The following is a 22,740-nucleotide window of genomic DNA, read 5'->3' on the forward strand; positions in this document are numbered from 1 at the left end:
CAAACGTATAAAACCGTTATTTTTTTTCCTTGCTAGCCGTACAAAACTAAGTAACTGACAGGTAATGGTAGAGGAAACTTATTCCTAGGTGTGGAAAGAACTTTTGTTTACCTATTAACAATATGGCTAATTGTGTTACATAAAAAAGACAAATATACATAAAAAAATATTTTTCTTTTGTTATTTCTGTTTGCAAGTTTGTTACAATAATGTAGAATGAGGTGGTCAGGTTTGTTATGTAAGAATAAAATAAAATGAGCTCTTCTCGCCAATAAACGTTACAGTTTGGCGAGAGTAACACTAAATGTAATGCATGTTTAATTGTTTTAAGTTAAATAAATTAAAAAAAATATAATATCTTAAAATATATTTATTTTTGAAGGGAAACTTCTAGCTAGTGATTACATCCAAAGCTACTCACAAATCTTCAGTGCAGCTTGTTTGAATAGAATACTCGTCAACAAAAACTCACTTGAGCTCTCGGTTATTTTATTCGTAAAGGCTTATATAGGTACGTCTACATTTTATATTCGATAAACTTTGCAACAACTCAGCTGAATACAGTGTGCAGTCAAGTCTGGCCTCAAATGCAACGGCGGGCGTCCGGAATTAAATTTAGTGATTTACAGCGCTGAAGCGTGTACCGCTCGAAACTCGATTACAGGGGTTGTCAAGGCAAACAGAGACGGGTGACCTTCTAAATTAATTGCACGATTCGACGTGGATGTGACGTACAGAAACTTGTTCTGATTGAGAGGTCGTCGGCGCGATGACAAACCGTTTGGAGACTTGTTCGGTGGTTATTTGTCGAGTTTGAACGGAGTTTGCGGAGTTGTGTTGTTAAGTGGGGTGAACTTTATTTACAGATCAATGCAACGTGTTTTTTTTTCAACCATAGTAAATGTTTTTATATTATGTACAAACAATTTCCAATGAATTTAAATTACACAATGTTTTAGAGTACCTATCGCGGTCATTACTGATTTTATGACTTAAATTTGGGTTCTGTTCCGCGTACCTCGATTTTAGAGAACGGTACGAGAATCGTCTTGTGATCATGGCTCATGCAACTGTGCCGAAATATCAAGCTTCTCTAAAATAAAGATACGCGGAACAATTTAATTAATTTCTATTTCTTAGAACTATTAGTATTTTGGCAGTTCTTAAAAGGAACTAAATTTTTGTATTTACAATTAGTATAATACCTTTTCCAAAGGATTACGCACGCATGAATAAATTTTCAAAACAAAACAGAATATGTTTAAATTACAGGGATGTAAAAACAAAGTTCAACTTTAAAGAAGTTTAATGAAAAAGCGATGTGTGTAGATAATTTGAATTTTCATCAAAACGTTTGAATAGGTCTTTGAAGAGCCGTGCTCTGTGCGGGTCAGTGGACGATATTTGTATTATCTTGTATGAGATATTTCTCATTATCACTGAGATGAATTTCAAGCTGATTGAAAATACATTGATATATTTCTGAGTATTTTGTGTTAGAAATATAAAAGTATAATGCACGCAAATTTGGCTCAGGATGACTTCGTCCACAGTCCCATTTCGTCACCTTCTTAAATCGTCCACAGTGCCATGTCGTCAGCCTACAATTCCTAAATCGTCACCTTCCTAACTCGTCCACTTTTATGATATCGTCCATATCCCATTTTGTCTACATTCCTATTTCGACCACAGTGTCAACTTGTCCACTTTCTTTTATAGACCACAGTACTACTTGGTCAGCAGTGCCAACTCGTCCACGTTTAGCAGACGTTGTCTCACAGATATGGTCAATTTAAGCGTTTAAATTAGCAAAATATCCCGAGGTTAATTTGCAAAAAAAGCCCTTTTTCAATAATCATTTATAGAGCATTTATATTAGTCTGGATAATGAACGATGCAATAATGTTGACGAGTTGGCACCGTGGTCTAAATTGGAATGTTGACGTGTTAGCACTGTAGTCGAAATAAGACTGTTGACGAGTTGGTACTGTGCCCACGTAAGAAAGCGGACAAGATAGGAATGTGACGATGTGGGAATGTTGGCGAATCAGAACAGTAGACTGTATGAGAATGAGGACGATTTAAGAAGGGACAAAATGGGACTGTGGACGAAGTCATCCTGAGCCGCAACTTTGTTAATACTTTTGTTAATCTAGAATAATGTAGCTTTATGTTTGTTAAGGTTTTCAGTAGATATATTAACACCTTGTATAATGCATACAACCGTTATGTAAATAAGGGTGAATGAAGACACCGCCTAACTTGCGAATGACTTTTTAAAATCGGTTCATTAGTTCCAGAGATTAACCCCCTACATACAGTCTATTCTCCGAGGGTTAAAAAGTATTATGATAACCTCGTGGAATAGGGACTGTTGCCTAACTATCGCAAACTGTATGAAGAGCGACGCCTGTCCCCGCGCGAACTGAGTTTCGTGGTACCAGGCATACAATTATTGTCAAGCGTGCGGCCTGCCTAGCGAATAGACGCGGCGGCCATTATTGCCATTTCGTTATGAATTGTGCTTAAAATGTGTCAGTTAGGTATTTAATCAGTTGTAACTTGTAGAAAATCATACATATAATTACAAAAACATTATGTGCCGAATTTTCAATCCATAAATGAAAGCTAATTCTGTGGACACGTCCAACTACGAGTACCTATTGAATAAGAGCTTACCTGGGAGAAAATGTTGTAGGTACTTGCAATAAAAACAAGTAAGACCAAAAGCAACTTATTTTGTAGTTGTCGCTACTGAAATTATTTATGTAACACCATTCTACGCCTCAGGGAGGCTTTCAGCAAACGCTCCTGAATCCTATCTACGCTATCGCTATAGCCAGAAAAATGATCTAGGTCGATATTTTAAAAAATATTAAAAACTGTGTGCTGGTGTGGGACGCTACTTGCGTAGACACACTAGCTCCCTCCCACGTCAAGCTTGGTGCAGCAGCAGAGGCGGCGGAAAAACTGAAGGTACATTCCGTGAGCTCTTAAAAAACCTTCGAATTTTATAGAAGCATGCTTCGTGTACATAGACGATGACACGCGATCGTGATATACGGTTCTGTTCTGTTCTCAACTTGCAAAACTTTTCAAAGTTACCGTAAAAAGTTATGTCAAGAATAACCATCAGTACAAAATAAACCTTACTGTAATAATATTACGCTTCTTTATCTTTTTCTAATTTTAATACAATATGACTTTTTGTCATGATACAAATAAAACAAAATCAGCATTTTCGAATTCATTCATCGTTAATTTAAATAGAGAGCAACCCGCCGCTTAACACACTACTTTTATTTGAAAGTATATTAGAGCTGTTGTTATACTGTATCTACTTCTTTTGGGTATTTCAAATGAATTTTTTGGTCTGCTTTAGTTTAATATTTTTTAATGTACTTTTAAGTGGTGTTTTAACTGCTCTATATAAATCAACAAAAACACAACGAGTGCACTCTTCGCGTGATGGATTGCTACTAAGTCAAAAAGACAATTGTCATTTTCTACTACACGAATCCTTCCGATTTCCCCAAAACCCGAAGGATTGTAAACAAATACAAAGATCTCGGCCCTGAATACAACTTTGTCCCATTCGGGGTTGAGACCTTATGTCCGTGGGGGCCCAGCGCAAAAATCCTTTATAAAGAATTTTCAAAACGACTTTCGGATACCACAGGGGACAGAAGAGCTGGCAGCTTCCTTGCACAACGTATCAGCATTGCTATGCAGCGAGGACATGCTGCCAGCATCTTTGGGTCTATGCCGCGGGGGGATCCTTTTACAAATTTGTTCTAGTTGTTAGTTACTTTTAGTTCATTATTTATGATTTCATGTTATTGGTATTCGTGTAATATTATTGATTTATTTTTATCTTAATCCTAAGATTAAGATTAGTTTTTTGATATTTTTTAGAACAGAGGAGGATTAGGGTTTATTTTCCTAACCTTGATCAAATAAAACAAAACTACGCTTAAAACATATTATGATACACGTACTGTGTATTTTAATGAAATAAATAAATGATTGTCCTAAAATATGACAAAAAACTATTTAAAACGGCGCCTATCACAACTTTTAAGCTTAAAATATTTCCAACATTCGCCTTAAACACAAGAACGAAATTTACGTTGCAAAAACCCCTAAGCGCCGTAATTTGCCAGTGTGTACGTACTCTAGGCACGTAAATTCTCGTCCAAGAGTCCTTCTTTGAGCGTGCGTTTGACAGATTATGAAAACATAGTACAGTGTATTCTTTCTTGTTTCCGATATACCGCGGCAACAAAGAAGCCTTCGTCAAGGAACATACTTTTTTCTGATACAACAGAGTTGGTGGCAAAGTGAAACTTATTATTCCACTGATCGGATGAATTGGGGGTTATGTCCTTAGTGACTTAAAGTTTAACTCTGTATGCCTAATTTTGACGCTTATGAAAAACTTCAGATTGTAACAATATTAATTAACAAAATTACAGTTAAACTGAATAATTTTAAGGGTGTAAGATTTATACAACCATAATGAAACGAATCTTTTCTAATTCATAATTTGAAACTTTGCGAAATTAACTTAAAAGATTCACTTTAGCTAAAATACTATTAATTACTATCAAACCTAACGAACTTGACTCTGTAAAGAATTTCAAAACGTTAATTTGCATTTCAAACTTTCGTAGTTCAATCACGTAAACATTAAATTAATTAGAATTCGAAGAATGTTCTAGTAATGAAGGCCTTGATAGGATTTATTTGAAAATAGAATAAGTACCTACATAATGGGTATTTCGTTTCGTAAACAAGTCTCTATCCAATGTTTTGATCCTTATTTTTCGGAATATTCTAATTACGCAGACACGCACAGACAAAACGTTCTATTATGAGTCATATTTATGTTTCAAATGGAAATTTAATACTTGTCTGAATAATTAATTAACACTTGATACAGAAGAGAGATAAGTATTTGTAAATATTGTTTAAACAAGTTCGGGATATTAAACTCAATTAAATATTAAAATCACTAATTAAAAAATATAGAAGGGCGAAAGCGTAACATACAAACGGGATCCCATCGACACCCATAATTTTATGTTTCGATTTTCGATAGTCAGAACTTGGTACCCATATTATACGCGAAATAAATATAATGATTAAGTAGAATAATGTTACATGCCATACAAGACATAAGTCATAAAATTGATGAGTATATAATATCAAAAGGCACGGTATTCCTTTTGATATTATGATATTATTATAGATATTATTTTTTATCAATATTGTAGGTCATATTTTTATATTTACTATTATTATTATTATTCATACCATTTTTTCTCTAATGTTTTAAAGGAATAGTTTTAAAAATAAAAACATTAGAAAGTTAGAACTGTGACTCCTTTTAAAAATGACCAGCTGACAAAAAAGCAGGTTAGGTTAGGACTGCGACCCTTACAAAAAAACAGTTGCCAGAAAAGTAGATTGGGTTAGGTTAGAACTGTGACCCCTTACAAAAAGTACCGGCTGACAGAAAAGTAGGTAAGGTTAGGTTAGAACTGCGACCCCTTACAAAAAAACAGCTGCCAGGAAAGTAAGTTAGGTTAGGTTAGAAATGTGACTACTTACAAAAAAACAGCTGCCAGAAAAATTGGTTAGGTTAGGTTAGAACTGTGACCCCTTACAAAAAGTACTAGCTGACAGAAATGCGTTATGACAAAATAATAATACTCCTTTTGAATTCCAACCCTTTAATACAATTACCACATTAAATTATATGACCAATAACGGTATGAAATTCAATAGTTATGACTAATGAAAAGCGGCGAAAGAAAATTATGACTATTGAAATTATGACCAAAGATAATATGACGAGCAACGATTATGACAAACAACGGTATGGATAAACCAAATCGAAAGTTTAACGTTATGAGAGTCAATAAAGACCCCATACAAACACAATATACTCACTTTCGCAATCATAATATTAGTAAAGATGGCCACGAATAATGCTAATTTTTATAACCTTGTGACCCTGACTTGAAGTTATTGAGATTAATTGGGATAATTTAAATTTGTCGTTGATTTAACGACGTCGTTCTTTATAAGGTAAATCAAAGCACCGTAAAATTTGAGCGGAAGCTGATATCAATCGGTTTTCCATGCGGGGGCCTATTGTCTCATGTACCTGATCTAAACCGTTTCGATGGGTTAACTGATACCCTAATCGGTATTCAAGATTTGACGAGCAGGAGGAAAATGCTGTGATATAATACACCGGGTACCTACTAAGTAGGTATTGATTATTTGGAGGGGCGTTACATATCTGTATTTATTGACATGGATCCCGAGGGGGTGAAAATATCCGAAACGATTTGTAACTTATTAGATTAAACGTATGGTTTGTGTTCGTCATATATAATGAAGATTGATATAAAGTGGTTGGGTTGGGAGTCTCAATTTTAGTTACAACACAAGAAATGGAAGCTATAGGTAGTGCCACCAGAGTTGCGGTCACGCACACAAGAACATGACATGTATGACAGTGGTAATTTGACATTCACTCATTCATTTCATTCATTCTCCTTTTAGGTAATCGTTCTTCATGTAGCTGTATGTGCATTGACATCTATGTACTAGACTACATGTTTCTTACATCAAAACGGCGCACAAAAACAGTTCACAGCGCGGTTTTGTGGACAGTTGACTAGTCTATTGACGTCCGTGACAGCGGTTGTGTCAAAGTAATATTGATGATTGATGCGCCGCGCGTTTTGTTTCAAACAGCCAGTCTAGTGCCGTAAGGTACATAGATGTCGATGTGTATCTATGTGTAAAATCGTTCACTTCAACTGTCGTGACCTATAGTTACTGTTTTAAATAAGTACCTACACACTACGAATCTTTAATACAATGCATTCTTTTTTTTGGACATCAGTAATCGTGACGCGTCAAACTTGCGTCGAAATATAGGTACATATTATGTAGGTACAGGATGTAGAAAATATGCCTAATAAACGCCAGTTGATATATTATTTAATTACCAGTGGGTTTGTTTAGGCACTTGTTCCACCGTTGACGATGAACGTGATACAAACTAGATACAAGTTGGCGAGCAGAAAGAAGCGATTGTGTTCTCTCTGATACACAGATAGAAAAAATCTACCAGCAGTTAGGAAAAATCTCTGTTGAGAAGAGTCGGCAAGAAATGCAATAGTAGATTGTACAACAAGAGCATAAAACGAGCCATTTTTCCCAAGACGTTTATATAGCCACCCGAGCCGGTACGGCGAGGGTGCATAGACACGTCGAGGGGAAAATGGGTTTAATGCTCGAGTTCTACACTCTACTTTCACTTAGATTGCGAAGAAATGAATAGCAACAGTGGAAACAATGGTTCACCTTCAATGTACCTTTTATTTTTCGTGCATTATTATATTTTAGTTGTATTGATTTACTATGATTGGTTTTTAGTTTTATATGAATTAATTAACCAATAATTATTAAGTTCTCAAGCACCCCAAATACTCTTCTCTTTTAAAGGACTATGAGTTTGCGGCGCTCGCAGTGGAGACAATCGATCCCTGGTCGGCTGACATGAAGGCCTTCATGGGGGCCTTGTCGTCCCGGCTGATAGAGACCTCAGGAGACCCCAGAGCTGGCGCTTACCTCTCCCAGCGAATTTCTGTTACTGTACAAAGAGGTAATGCCGCCAGTGTGCTGGGGTCTATGCCGCAGGAGGGTCTCTTAGATGGTGTTTTCTTTTTATAGTTAGGTATATTTATGTAAGCCGTGGTGGCCTAGTGGTTTGACCTATATCCTCTCAAGCAGAGGGTCGTGGGTTCAAACCCCGGCTCGCACCTCTGAGTTTTTCGAAATTCATGTGCGGAATTACTTTTTAAATGTACCACGAGCTTTACGGTGAAGGAAAACATCGTGAGGAAACCTGCACTAACCTACGAAGCAATTCAATGGTGCGTGTGAAGTTCCCAATCCGCACTGGGCCCGCGTGGGAACTATGCCCCAAGCCCTCTTGTTCTGAGAGGAGGCCTGTGCTCAGCAGTGGGACGTATATAGGCTGGGATGGAATGGAATATTTATGTAGTTTTTATTTATTTTGTTTTCTATCATATTGTTGTATCTTGAGTAATTAAACAGTATTAAATAATAATTAATAATAATTAAAAAAAAATAGAAACTTTTTTGTTTGTGGCTGTTGACACCTGATAACCTTGATCTTAGACGAAGATTTTACTTTAAACACGAACTTTACGAGCATGAGAAGTGAAAAAATATTTTTTAATATTTCTAGGTCCATTTTGTAATATATAAATACACGTTTTTAATCAATATAAAATATTTTCACTTTGAATAAAACAATGATAATGATGGATTAATGATGTAATCAATTGAAGCACAACGCTACCGTAACCTAATGTAGTGACTTCACACTTTCAGAACGGTAGGTACTTATAAATTAAAGGATACTTGTCCAGTTGTTTCGTTAAGTTAACAATTGAATTTTTCTTTTGTTTCTAGTTAGAGTTAAGATGTAAGTGCTTTTACAAGGTGCGCTACGGATCCTGTTGGTAAAGTAATTCGTAATTCCATGAAAAATTTTTCTGCTGTGTAAGTGGTTTTAACTCGAAACCAGTTCCAGGATAGGACACACGGAACAAGTTTTAACTTTTTCCTTATTATATCTTCCGTTTCTAAGAATTAAGGATCATGGCATGGATAAGGATCAGTTAAGGTTCTACATTCCATTTTAAATGTCGTTGCTCCAACTTTAGCTTTTATTTTTAATAGCTGTATAGATGAAGGCGTATTTCCAGATTTGATGTTATATAGTAAAGAAGTTTCTATTTTGAAATCAGGTGATAAAGATAACCCCTCTGATTATCGTCCGGTGTCCATCCTATCAGCGTTTAGCAAAATATTCGAAAAAATAATGCTGACGCAAATGATCTCGCATTTTAATACCCATAAAACCATGCATCCACAGAAGTTCGGATTCACAAAAGTTAGATCTACTACAGACGCGGGTCATAGTTTAGTTAAATTCATATTGCAAGCTTAGGAGGAATCACATGACGCTATAGGTGTATTCTGCGGCCTTTCGAAAGCTATTGATTGCGAGGATCTTGATACTTTAATTTATAAGTTAAATCTTTATGGCATTCGTGGTCTCGCTTAAGAACTTGTAGCGCTAGCTTTAGGAGCGAGAGAGAAATTAAACAATATTGTCCATTTTCCAAAGTTGAACTATATTAAAAATAAAAGTTGCTAACGCTAACAATGTAGGTGGGTAGATAGACCTCAGGTTAGTGGGTTCTAGAAATCACTATTACAGGAAATAAGCCGTGTTCAATTAACACTGTCTTATTGGACAGCCACTTCCCTGCAGTGTGCGCGCGGCCGATGACGTCACGGGTAGTTCCGGGATGATGTCGGGTCCGTAGTGTTGGTAGGAGTGGTCGAGGCGCTTAACCCTCGCAGCCGGCAGTGTGAACCCTGGAAATCCCATTTTTAGATCTTTAGTGAAATGTCCGATTTCACGTTACTGACTGCAACATCCGTTGAAAAGCGAAGCCGGAAGCACTACTAGCAGGATGGGCTACCAACGCATTAAATAGTAATCAATGATGTTGCAGCAGCATACAAAATCATTTAATTTATCAATTTTGTACCTATAAGTTTTAGCTATAATTTTACCAACAATAGATAAGTTATTTGTATATATTTTTTTACTAACAAAGAGGATGTATTTGTCTGAATAAAATTAATAAATGATTATTGTTATAAAAGATTAACTATGATGAAATTCGTTAACGTTAACTAATCGTTATTTTTTCGTTAACGGTTAAAACGGCATAATTTAAAGTTATAACCTTTTAATTTAGTTATTGTTTATTAATATTTACATAATTTTAAGCAAGTAATTAAAGCAAAATCAAAATTATAATATAATAATTTTGACAAGAGGGTAGATAATTATTACACGAAAATGAACCACGATACTTAGATTCTTTTAATACTTGGATATAATGATTGCCTAATATTAATGTGATGAAACAAGCTAGATACATGATAGGAAAAATAATATTAGGCGAAAAAGCAACTATCTACTGATTCACGTTAGCATAGATTATAAGTAATAAATTTGCAACACTCACCCAGCGGGCAAACACAATTCACTTATAAATTATTCGGCACGTTACACGGGAACTGAATGTAGTATCTTATTTAAATAGTTAAATTAAATTTAGAATTATATTAGCGACGGTAATTAATTAGAAGGTGTGTGCTTCGTTGTCGCTGCTCCGGTCAAGTAAGCGAGTGCCGTTACCCTCCCCGCGCGAGTCCTCTCACGTAGATAGGTCATGACATCGCATAACTCCGGAGTAACACTCCTATCGCAATTCAATAGCAACATCTTGTATTGTTACTGAATTACGATCACAGTAGTTAAGGACCTTTAGTTTTAGTTATAGTATTTAAGTTATTATTGTTTTATTAGCGTTATTTTTAAGTTTGTAAATAGTAAAATATATGATAGAAATATTCATTCAGGAGACGCTGTAACGATTACGTTACAAACTCATTAAATCTTAACTCACACAAAGAAAGCAAAAGGTAGCGATTAACGGAACGGTATCGGCGGGATCTGTGGTTGAAATGGGTGTGCCTCAAGGCCCCATTCCTGTGTCTTATTTATGTAAATTACCTAATTTATATGGTAAGCCAAAAGTCGGCTATAGTTATGTTTGCTGACGACACGTCTTTACTGTTCAAGGTTAGTAGAAAAGACACCAACTTCATTGAACCCAATGAAACCCTGTCCGTGATATCCGCATGGTTTGCTGCCAATTATTTGTAAGGTACTAAATCCTAAGAAAACCAAATGTATTAAATTGTCGTTGATAAATTCATCTAACTCGAATTCAGTTTCCAATATAAAGTTAAATGGTCAAACTATTGAACTTGTAAAAAAAAACAGTATTTTTCGGAATAACACTCGATTCTAAACTACAGTGGGGACCTCACGTCACAGCAATCAGCAGCTCTACTTTTGCAGTTTGGAAAATACGGCAGCTAACCTATGTGGCGACGGCACGGTTGGTGTATTTTGCTTACTTTAATAGCATTATTTCGTACGGCCTCATTTTATAGGGATCTGCTGTAGACATTGAGTCAATTTTTATCTTACAAAAGCGAGCAATTAGAGCAATTTATAATTTGAAGACGCGTCAATTTTTAAGATCTCTTTTTAAGGAAACAGGTATCCTAACCCTGCCGTCGCTTTATGTTTTTGAAACTTATGTGATTTTCCTACTAACTTCGATAAGCCAAAGGCTTCTAGAAACTTAGGCTACTAGATTTTTTTGACATTCATAAGTGCTCAAGCACCCTAATAGCCTAAATTGAATAAAGATATTTTGACTTTAACTTGATGGCCTTTTCAGTATTTTTTTTTATGAAACAGGATGGCAAACGAACAAGCTGAGGATTGATGATGTGTTTTACACAGTTTTATATCAAGTTAAAAGCGTCACATATATTTAATGAGTGGACCTATTTGTCAATATTTGTACAAGCATTTATTTAACCTGCTGCGTTCGTATAAAACAGCGATAACATAACACTAATATTGCAGTAATCGTTTTACCTTTGTTTTACTAAGTATTCGCTATTTTCTTGCTACCTAGCACGTTGCCTTTGAAAAATGGCTTTTAAAAGACATAATAATCAAAATGCGATATTCGATTAGTTGCGCATAGAGTCAAGTAGATACTTAGAGATTTATGAAGTATTTTCAGGAAAAGAAATTTAAACGAATAATAGATTTACAAAGGTAAGATGCGTAATGGATGACACCCTATAAAAGATGTCAACTATTGGGACAGTGACACACACTCTTACGGTTACCTTACCCAATGATCAATACATATTACAATACATCGGAAACGAATTCAGCTGTATATAGGCGTGAATTCACTACATTATGTATAAGAACCGGAACTTAAATTCAACAAATTATTGCTAAAATTACCGTGACGTTAAAATAAAAGATGTCAACTATTGGGACAGTGACTCGCACTCCTACGTTTTACCTTACCCAATGTTCAATACATATTACAATACATCGGAAACGATAGCGATAGCTGTATATAGGCGTCAATTCAATAGGTACATAAGAATCGGGACTTAAATTCAACAAATTATTGCTTAAATTACATTGACGTTAAAATAAAAGATGTCAAATATTAGGACAGTGACAGGCACTCCTACGTTTACCTTACCCAATGTTCAATAATATTACAATACACCGATAAGGAATTCAGCTGTATATAGGCGTAAATTCACTACATAAGAACCGGGACTTCAATTCAACAAATTATTGCTAAAATTACCTTGACGTTATGACCAAACTCACGACTTGACTTCCGACCATAGACTTTGAGTAAAAATCGCGAAATCGCGTTTATGACAATACAGTTAAGTACATATCCACAAACGCGCAATTTTTCAAAAGTCGCTGAACTATGTTGTTCAGTTTAACGAGTATGATCTATGTTTTAATTATTACAGGCCACACCCGGTATACAATCCTACTATATATAATATAATAAATGCGAAAGTTTGTGAGTGAGTGAGTGAGTGAGTATGTTTGTTACTCCTTCACGCTAAAACGGCTAGACGGATTTGGATGAAAATTGGTATGTAGATAGTTGGACATCTGGAATAAAACATTGGCTACTTTTTTCCCGATATTCCCACGGGATAGGAATGAAATTTCGAAATAACAACCACTGAGCTTAGAGTAATGAAATTTGGGATGGTTGTTTTTAATGCAACGTCAATGAAAACCACGATAACTTTCAGGAATTCCCACGGGAATTTTGTAACATTCCAGAAATCAATTAAACCGCTGTATCTAATTATTTACACGAGCGAAGTGATCAATATTTAAACTAAATAACTTGCATGCTTGCTTTGTTTACATTATTGCTTGCACCTTTGGGAGTATGCTTGCTTGATCTTTTGATTGCATGCTTGCTTGCATTCTGGCTTGCATGCTTGGTTGCATGCTTGCTTGCATGCTTGCTTGCATACTTGCTTGCATGCTTGCTTGCATGCTTGCTTGCATGCTTGCTTGCAACTTCGGGAGTATGCTTGCTTGATCTGTTGTTTGCTTTCTGGCTTGCATGCTTGCTTGCATGCCTGCTTGCATGCTTGCTTGCATGCTTGCTTGCATGCTTGCTTGCATGCTTGCTTGCATGCTTGCTTGCATGCTGGCTTGCATGCTTGAATACATCCTTAAATGCATGTTTGCATGCTTGCTTACATGCCTGCTTGCACGCATGCTTGCTTAAATGCTCACTTGCATGCTTGAGTGCATGCTTGACTAAGCCTTGAATGCAGCTTGAAATACAGCTTTGAATGCATGCTTGCTTACACTAATTTTTGTACATTTGAGACTATGCTTGCTTGATTTGTTGTTTACATATCGTCCCCTTACAACCAGAATCGCTTATCTGCATGAAATGTAGTTTCGAGAAAAACGCATTTAAAGGTTTGCATGCTCTAAAAACTATAAAAGCTAGTTATACTAAAAACGTCTCTGTGTTTCTATTTAGATAATTTATCCCTTAATAGGATAGGGCTATGTTATTTACTCTATACTCGCGCCGAGTAGGTTAAAATAGGGCTTTTCTTCAAAAGGTACTGCAGATAAGCGATTTTGCCTGTAGACACGTTTTTTTTTTATCTTCTAAACTAGCAAGTTTACGCAGATATATTGGATAAACTATCATTTTAAGTCCATAATTGAAGCATTTTTCGCCGAATACAGTGTTATGCTTACATGTTTTATACAATTTAAGTTTTTAGTTAAGTCTCAGCGCAAATAAGAGGTATTGGCTGTAAACAAATCGGAATTTACCTCTTAAGCGCGCTTAAAAGTGCAAAATATTTCTAAGATGTTTGACTCTAGGCTTTTTCTGTTTTTCTATCTTATATGCAATGTAGCATTATTCTGTTTTGTTTTTATCATTCAAAGACATATAACTTGTATTTTTCGAAAGAGTTCCATCAATCTATTTCAACAAATAGGTACCAAATAGCCCAAAATATAAATAAATGAAAACTAGCGAGCTAAAGTCTTAATATAGTAGTATATTTCTAGTATATGTGAGATATATTACGTTATTCCTTTAATATCATATGTGCTGCTTAATACATTTAATTATGGAACTTTTGATTACATGCATACAACAAAAAACATATTTTATTCAAACATTTTAATAAAAAGGCACTTAGCGTCTCAAGGCTCAAAGTAACCACTGAAACAGTCATGAAAAAGAACCGTAATGGTAATAACCATCAGTCTTCTTCTTCATCAAAACGATAACGAGCATGGATATTCAGGTTTTGATGAACTAAATAGAAAAACATAGGTATAACCAGATCCAGCAGACCGTCGAACTGAACGCGAGTGTCATTTAGATACCTACTATTTACTACTTCGTATCGTAGGTACGTCGTATCATTGAATAGCTTATCACGGCATAAAACATTTACGTTGTCACACATTTTCATTGTTCTTGGCTTAATATTTGTATAGGTAATATTTTTATCAATTACGACATGTCGTCTGACTTTTTGAGTTTTGATACCAGGCCTGTAACTTTGCAAACCAACCGTCGAACAAGACAAGGCAACAGAAAATCGAATCCAAACTCTGTTGAACCTCTTTCAGTAGAGGAATTTAAACTACCTGCATTAAAAAGCTATACACTAATCCACTGCCAATAAGCGCAGCTAAAAAAATAAAGATTTAATGACTTTTTACAAAAAAATGTTATACAGGAGATTCACCATGGCTGGTTGCACTGGCCTGTGATGAAGACGTTATTGAGCGTGTGCCGGACGTAGTCACAGCTGAGACAAGCAGTGATGAAAAATAACCTTAATGGTAATAATCATCAGTCTTCTTCTTCATCACTGCTTGTCTTAGCTGTGGCTACTCAAACCAGCCATGGATAATTAATATTACCTAAGCCAAGAACAATGAAAATGTGTGACTACGTAAATGTTTTATGCCGTGATAAGCTTTTCATTGATACGACGTACCTACGATACGAAGTAGTAAATAAGTAGGTTATCTAAATGACAATCACGGTTCATTTTGACGGTCTGTTGGATCTGGTTATATGTTTTTCTATAGCCGCGTATCCATTAGAGCAGCCTCAGGCCGAGCACCGCGAGCCGAGCCATATTTTGTCGGTTTTTTGACCGTGCTCAAAGGAGCCTCAGTCTGAGCCGTGCCTTTGGCAGCGTCTCCACTTGCGCGGCCTCGGAGCGAGGCAGCCGCTCGGCCGAGGCTGCCTCTAGTGGATACGCGGCTTATTTAGTTCATCGAAACCTGAATATCCATGCTCCTTATCGTCACCTGAAAGAAAAACACTGTTAAATTACGGCAAGTGAATCGCTGTTATACATAGATCTGTTCACTCACGAAGGCGCGCCCCTCCACAGCTAATTATTAATGTACACGAGAAAACCTCTTAAGTACTTACACATTGTCTTAGTCTTAGTGTGCGTGACTGACGGTACGCTTGCGACTGAAGCCACGAGGACAAGTTCGAGCTACGCACACATAGACTTGTCGTACGGATACGTTTAGGTACAATTACAATTATAGAATGTGGAGGGGCAGACTTTCGTTAGTGAACAGATCTATAATTACCTAAATAAGTTTTTAAAAATTACTTATTATGAATCGTGCTTTCAAGCGTGTACGAACCGACTAAGCTAGCCTACACAAAGTGCACACTACTTTACAATACAGCGCGAAACGTCTAAGCGATACTTAAGCGATTTTGGCTGTAGCGCTTCTTATGGTCGAAGCAAACATTGTTACAAGCAATATCGCCTATATTATATTTAGTTTGTTTTCGCTGTTGCAATAATTGAAATATAAAGTAATGCTCAACAGGCGAAACCTACTAACATTATTTTAGCACTTTTAGGCAGTACTCAAATTGCATTTTATTGAAATCTTAACATTCCAAAATCGCTTGTTTGACATTAAAATATTTTTGCTGTTGTAAAATAAAAAAATGCTGTTTAACCAACGCGTAGTTGTTTTTGGCTGTTGATTTTCTTAAAAATCGGCTTTAAGTGAGCTTAAGAAAAACGTAACTCGGTATTGGAGTATCGTACAGTAAACGGGTTTCAACAGCATGTAGATCTTGGAAAGTACATTCTAACGATATACTTAACTCAGTTTTGCCCAAAAGTGACTTTAAGCGATTCTGGTCGTAAGGGGACGATATATATCTTGTATAACAACATAATTTTAATACCTACTAAGGATTGTTCCTATAGAAGCAGAAACTCGGTAAACCTCCGCTGGTAACATTTTACAAAATATTAGCTCTTGACCTATTGATAACACTATCTACGCGTTGATTAGGCAATTGAATTCACTGGGTTCTACCTCCAGCATGATTGTGTAAAGTATCAACTATCGGATAAGGAATTAGAAATAACTATTTCCTAGAAATGTACCTACTATTTTATGAAGTTTTAATTTTTTTTTTTTCGAGCTAGGCAACCCAGTCAAGTTGCATGAAGCCAAAATGAGGTCTATCGCGTATGAATTCGCCACTAGAGGCGCTAGTGTAGCGTGAGGTCTCCGAAATGTCAAATCTCATAGTTTTGGGTGAGCTACGCGGGTTTATTTATAATAGAATTTTTGTGAATATTTTGCAATATCTGAAATTAATTATGGCAAATATGCGTACCGGGGCAATGAATGTCTGTGTTTTGAGACAGTTTTGTCTTTCGGAAACCTTTGTCTCCTTTTTCCCGAACAAAACGGGGACTATGCAACACTGTGGCATGCTCGATATTTTATGGTACGGTTTTAAGGTGTATTAAATATGATTTTAATCTGTACTTTGTTTTCACGCCGTAATAACAGACTTTGAAAGCCATACTAAGCGTCTGCAATACCCCTATGTTGCAGGTGTTTATGGCGGTGGTGATCTCTTACCTCCAGCATGATTGCATCCAGTGAATAAAAAAAAAAAAAAAAAAACCTCACGCAACAATTTTTTTTTAGTGAGACAAAAAAGTTGCATGAAGCCCATTACCGCGAAAAACGAACTATTGAAAGCATAATTTTTGATGAAGTTGTACTTATTAAAGTAACAGAAGTCTTCTCAAAACAAGACTTAATTATTACATGATTCAATACACCAAGAAGCCCATTACAGAGCTTACGTTTTGTTTATTGTTTATCTTACCTTTATTAAAAGCGCTCAACTTTCTATACCGTCATTGGTTCGGTATCCCTAGCCATGTTCTAACTAACCTATTCCTTCTTTTGTTACAGTTTGCGCTGCTGCTGGCTGTGTTCTCTATTGAAGCGTACGTGCGGCTGAGCCTCGTAAAGCCCATGCTGCGCGCCAAGCACATCAAGACGTCCATGGAAGAGGCTGCCGGAGGCGGACAAGAGGTCAGTACTCAAATAACTTAGCTTTTATTTATACTTTGTATTGAGCACTGCAAGAGAAAGATCTATCTAAATTCTAGAGCTAGAAATTCTTATTATGACTTAGCCAAGTAAACTACGGTCTGAAGCGGTCTTCCAGAAAGTAATAAGTTTTTGGGAAAAACTAAAAAATAAGCATTTTTATTTACCATAGCGACTTACATTGACATCCAAACTACATATCCGTACCAAAATTCTACTCAATTCGGTCACGGAAAGAGGATAAATTTCGATTTGCAAGCTTTGACCATCTTCATTTTTCATTTATTTACAAACAATTGATTTTTACAATGATTGCTCAAAACAGCCAGCGCATAGTTACCTACTCCACAGCATATTATTGTATGTATTTCACAAAGCGCAGGTTTCCTACATGAAATCACAGAAAAATGAGTCGTATAGACTTTGCTGATTTGCACATGTGTTAGCGCAGCAATTAAGCGTTAGTTTTCAGGAATCCACTAGTTAACCAAAGTTGTAGTTAATTAATATTAATCTCTGCAAATTAACAACTGAATCAATCCTTCAATTACATTAAGAAAAGACCGTTTAGAATTCCAAGTATACCCGTTACAGGTTAATTCAATGCACTAATTGCACGTGTCGTACTCGTACATGAAATGCAGTATTAGCAATGCAAGTCAGGTGCAGTATTGTGTAATCCATCGATCAATAGGTATTGTGACGAAAATTGGATGAGCAATCCGGTCTGGTTGCTGTCACTTGATCCGACGTATACATAGCATAGTGACCACCCACGGCTATGCAGTAAGGGCTCGATGTATTTTGATTACTTAACTGAACAGTGAAGGAGATTCGTAATTGAAATAGTTGCGATTTTGTTTGGATTAGAAAGAGAAGTGTTTTTCCGTTGCAGTACCGTCAGGAACACTACCAATATAGGTAGTTAGTTACTTTGTTCTCAATGTGATCTGAGACATGTCATATTTCACATTTCAATAATTTGCCTGAAAATAAGTACTTCAATCAATCATCAATGTTCGTTTGACATCAATGTTTGTAGATTGAAATAATATATAAAGTGACAGTCAAGAGCTCATATGATAAGAGATTCTCAAAAGCGCAGTTTTGAAATACCACGGTTTGGCTCCTTGGTTATTCGCGCATGCTTGACATCCAGATACCAGGAAGTAATAAAATCAAACACCTGGCTCGCCAATGAATCTCTTATTTCAGCGACAATGATTTACTTCATCATCATCATCATTTCAGCCGAACATTTCCACTGTTGGGCAAAGACCTCATCAAAAAAGCTCCATAGCGATCGATCCTAACTGGTTCCTGAAACCATCCGATCGTCGGTCCATCCTGTTGAGGGTATTCCAGTTCGCGGCCGCCACTCCAAAACCTACTTCTAATAATACTATGACTTATCATTCTTCATTTAAAATAACGTAAAGTTTTCCTTGTTGCAGGTCGGTCGCCTAATCCTAGGCGAGCTCGCACACTGTCCCCGTTACCTCCGCGTGCTGAAGACGTTCCGCGCCTACCACTCCACCATCGCCATGGGGACCATGATCACGCTGGGCTGCTCTCTGTACTCCACTATGATCATCGTCGACGCCATGTGCCGCTAGACCCTGGCCTCTGTGACGCGACCCCCGTCACTGCGTCACAGACCACCCATGGGTACCCAAGCGGCACGTCTACCCCTGAGTGAGACGATTTTGATTGGTTTTTCACAAGAGAAATTTAATAAAATCTACCTCAGTCTTATGCACAACATGTTTAAGCGGGATGCTTCCACATATTTCGACGTTTTGAATATTCCAAAATTGTAGTAAACAAATTATCAGTATTCGTAGAGGCGGTATAATATTGTGTGAGAATGAGCTAAACTTAAGTAGGTTAAAAATAAAATCATGTTACTGCCAAGCGACGCTTGTGCATTTGCCAATTATTATTTCTGTAATTTTAGTATTTAAATTACTATTCTATAATTTAAGATGTAGCTTTATTTAAATAATGCAAATAAGTAGATAAGTGGGCTTTGGCTGTGAAGTTTGTATTTCATAGTTAGACGATAACAAATTTAAGGGATGTAGAAGATACTTGGAAGCGCTGGTCGCTCATAGATCCCAAAGCTGCACCCTTGCAATCTTTTTTAATATTTTGAATACCGCTATTGATTTTGAGCAACAAGTATGTGTTGTATGTGTTTTACGGGATGACCGTAAAAGTAAAAATTTGGAATTGAAATAAAAAATACAAAAAGATTCCAAAAAACCAATCTCAACAAGTATGCTTTCATGAAGACACGATCTACACTTCTAGACTTTGTACTGTAGCATTGAGATACTCACACCACTTGATCTTGTATTATGAATGCGTGGTGAGTGAGTAGGTCTGCATGACATTTGTTTAAAAATAAGTGTATCACGTGCTGCAAAAAAGTAGTCATAAACTAAAGAGAGATCAAGAATCTTGCCAGCTAGATAATGTTATATAGGAACAGTCAAATTTATAGTTAACTGGCAGCCAGAGCCATCGAAGCTGCTTGATGAGGAATAATTAGTTGTTCGCTCTCTAATTTCCTGCAAAGGTACTGCCATGTAATAGTGCTAAGAGTAGTGTTAGATGTGTACATAGACAATTGCTAGTGCTAGCTGCAACCGTTGGTTAGCCATGCTCCAAATTCGCAGGAAGTTAGGGCTGCAACTGCGCGCAATTGCGTCAAATGCAGTCGCTATTTCGGCGTATGAGTTGCACTGTCTCAATAAAGCTAGTGTTCATGTTTTTATGAATCTTAATACGAGGTGTATATAAGCGCGATGTGATACAGGAGCACAATACGGCCCCTTCATAGCGATGACTGCGAGTATTTGGCGCTCAGTGCGTTTTTACGCGACAGAAAGGTCTAGTCTAACAATGAGTCACGCGCGACCCCTGCCGAGCGTCATGTGTGACGCGAAGCAAAGTGGGAGTAATTAAGAGGCCTTCCCGTTGGCTATCAAGCAGCTTAAGAAAATTAAGTGGGGGTTTATTTAATTACCGACTTATTTTTAAGCCGTGTTTAGACTTGCAAAATCGTGCAAGTTGCATTGCATTGCGGCGCTCGATTGACCACTACAAACTCGTTGGCTTTACGGCCTCGCAATGTAATGCAACTTACAAGATTTTTCTTGCAGATCTAAACTCGGCTTTAAAATGTAAAGCTAGCTGGGTCACTCTGCAAATGTGCCCTATTTGGCTGTACATTTTACAATGATAATTTTTAGACGTTAAGGCAGTTTTAGGATTATACTAATTTAATTTAAAACTAACCGCAATTTAATGATGTGTTTAAACGTTTGAAGTTAATGTTCAATCATTAGTATTTGTATTGGTAAATGATCTGAATGTTAGCGAGTAAGTTTCTTATTTATTTGAGGGAATGAAAAGAAATTGAAATATAAAATGATAAATACATTTGCCGTGTCATTTATTTGTTCGTTTACCTTCCGTTTTAGGTACCTTCCATACCGATTGTTCCAGATACATTTTTGTTTTTTTTTTTAAATGAAGTTAGGCAGTGTTCCGCGCAGATTCCATTGATATCCTAAAACGTTAAACGTTTACTGTTTGTAGGTACATTCCAAAAAATTGAACCATGACCCAGGGTGGAACCTTTGTGCTACTAATGCCATGTTGACATCTCATACTTTTGTCAAGGAAATCATAGTGAAATTTATTATTACAAGGTTTCTACATACCTGGGTCAAGATTCATTTTTTTCGACTGTACAGGCACCTGCTTTAATAATATCTGCCACAGCGGAACGTGCAAACATATCTGCAGGGCTTCTACGAAACTCGAAACTCGAAGTTCGTGTCGTGCGGTCCATCTCGCTCTCGTATTAAATAGTATAAGTGTCAGAGGGACCGCACGACACGAACTTCGAGTTTCGAGTTTCGTAGTAGCCCTGATGCTGACAGTCCAATGAGGGCTATTGCGTATGAATTCGCCACTAGAGGCGCTAGTGTAGCGTGAGGTTTCTGAAATGACAAATCTCATAGTTTTTGGATGAGCTACGCGGGTTTATTTAGATTTAGAATAAATTTGTGAATATTTTGCATTACCTGAAATTAAATACCTAAAAAGGTGTATTAAATATGATTTTAATCGAAACTTCGTTTTCACTCCCGTAATAACAGACTTTGAAAGCCACACTTTAAAACCACACGCAACAGTGCAGATAACCCTCATTGCTCTAGAAATACTTGTACTCTGTTTTTCGACTCTAGATTCGAGTACCTATCAGATATTTATGCAGACTTTGTTGTGGCTGGATATTGGCTCTGGTGACTGTAGGTACTTTGGGCTTTGTATGTTGTTGTAAATAAAATTTCTATCTATAAATAGTAAAGTAGCTAACTTGACAGTGGTAAACCTATTTGGTGCGAATGTACCTCACTGTTAAACAAAAGAAATAACTTAATAATTTCGAAAAGGGCGACAGATTTGATTACAAAAAAAATCCTAGTGGATTTGTCTGTCCGCCTTCTGAGACACAGAATGAAACCTTTAATTATAAAGATAGATGGTCGTGGCTGCAATACGCACCTCAGGAAATATTCCTGCCAATGCGCATGCAGTGGTTACCTAGTTAAAGAGATGAACTTAACTAAAATCCAAAGTAGGCGCCTATCATTAAAAAGTAGAAATTTAATTGTTCAGTCATACATAACAATGGCCCTATTTGCATAATGATTTAGTACCTGGGCGACCGAGCTTTGCTCGGGCTAAAACTTAGATCAATTTTTCATCCCCTACATACCAAATTTCATCGAAATCGTTGAAGCCGTTTTCGAGATCCCCGAAATATATTTATATACCCCCTGGGGTGGCCCTGTAACAAGAGCAAAAATTTAAAACACCAGGTTCTGCTACTCAAATGGAACTACTTTATTTCTGCAACTTTCAAAAATTAAGTAATTTTATCATTATTGTTTAGCTACCTATTCCAAATTATGGTATTTTTAATGTACGGCATCCAATAGCCTTAATGACATCGCCTGTCACGTCTCACAAAATTAGGGTTGTAAAGGAACTTCGCCTCCGCCTCCGTTACTGCGGAAGTTCGGCAAGAAATCGTATCTTCACCTCCGCCTCCGCCTCCGCATTTTTTTTTGCGGAGTTATGACGGAGGTTTATTTCTCGTATGACGACGATCAAGAACCACCGAGTGCGCG

The 22,740-nt window shown here is 36.7% G+C and overlaps 2 protein-coding genes across 7 annotated transcripts in view; one reads left to right on the forward strand and one right to left on the reverse strand.

Annotated features, from left to right (window-relative positions):
* LOC141435369 (uncharacterized) overlaps nucleotides 1-22,740 on the reverse strand; it is a 758,872-nt gene that overhangs the window by 237,701 nt on the left and 498,431 nt on the right. The window lies entirely within an intron of this gene.
* Nucleotides 16,632-20,977, forward strand: LOC141434930 (uncharacterized). Its single transcript, XM_074097416.1, has 3 exons — nucleotides 16,632-16,645; nucleotides 17,353-17,512; nucleotides 18,985-20,977. The coding sequence occupies exons 1-3, from the start codon at nucleotides 16,632-16,634 to the stop codon at nucleotides 19,144-19,146; spliced, it is 336 nt and encodes a 111-aa protein (XP_073953517.1). The 3' UTR covers nucleotides 19,147-20,977.

Source organism: Choristoneura fumiferana, chromosome 14 (genome assembly GCF_025370935.1).
Source record: "Choristoneura fumiferana chromosome 14, NRCan_CFum_1, whole genome shotgun sequence".
Taxonomy (NCBI): domain Eukaryota; kingdom Metazoa; phylum Arthropoda; class Insecta; order Lepidoptera; family Tortricidae; genus Choristoneura; species Choristoneura fumiferana.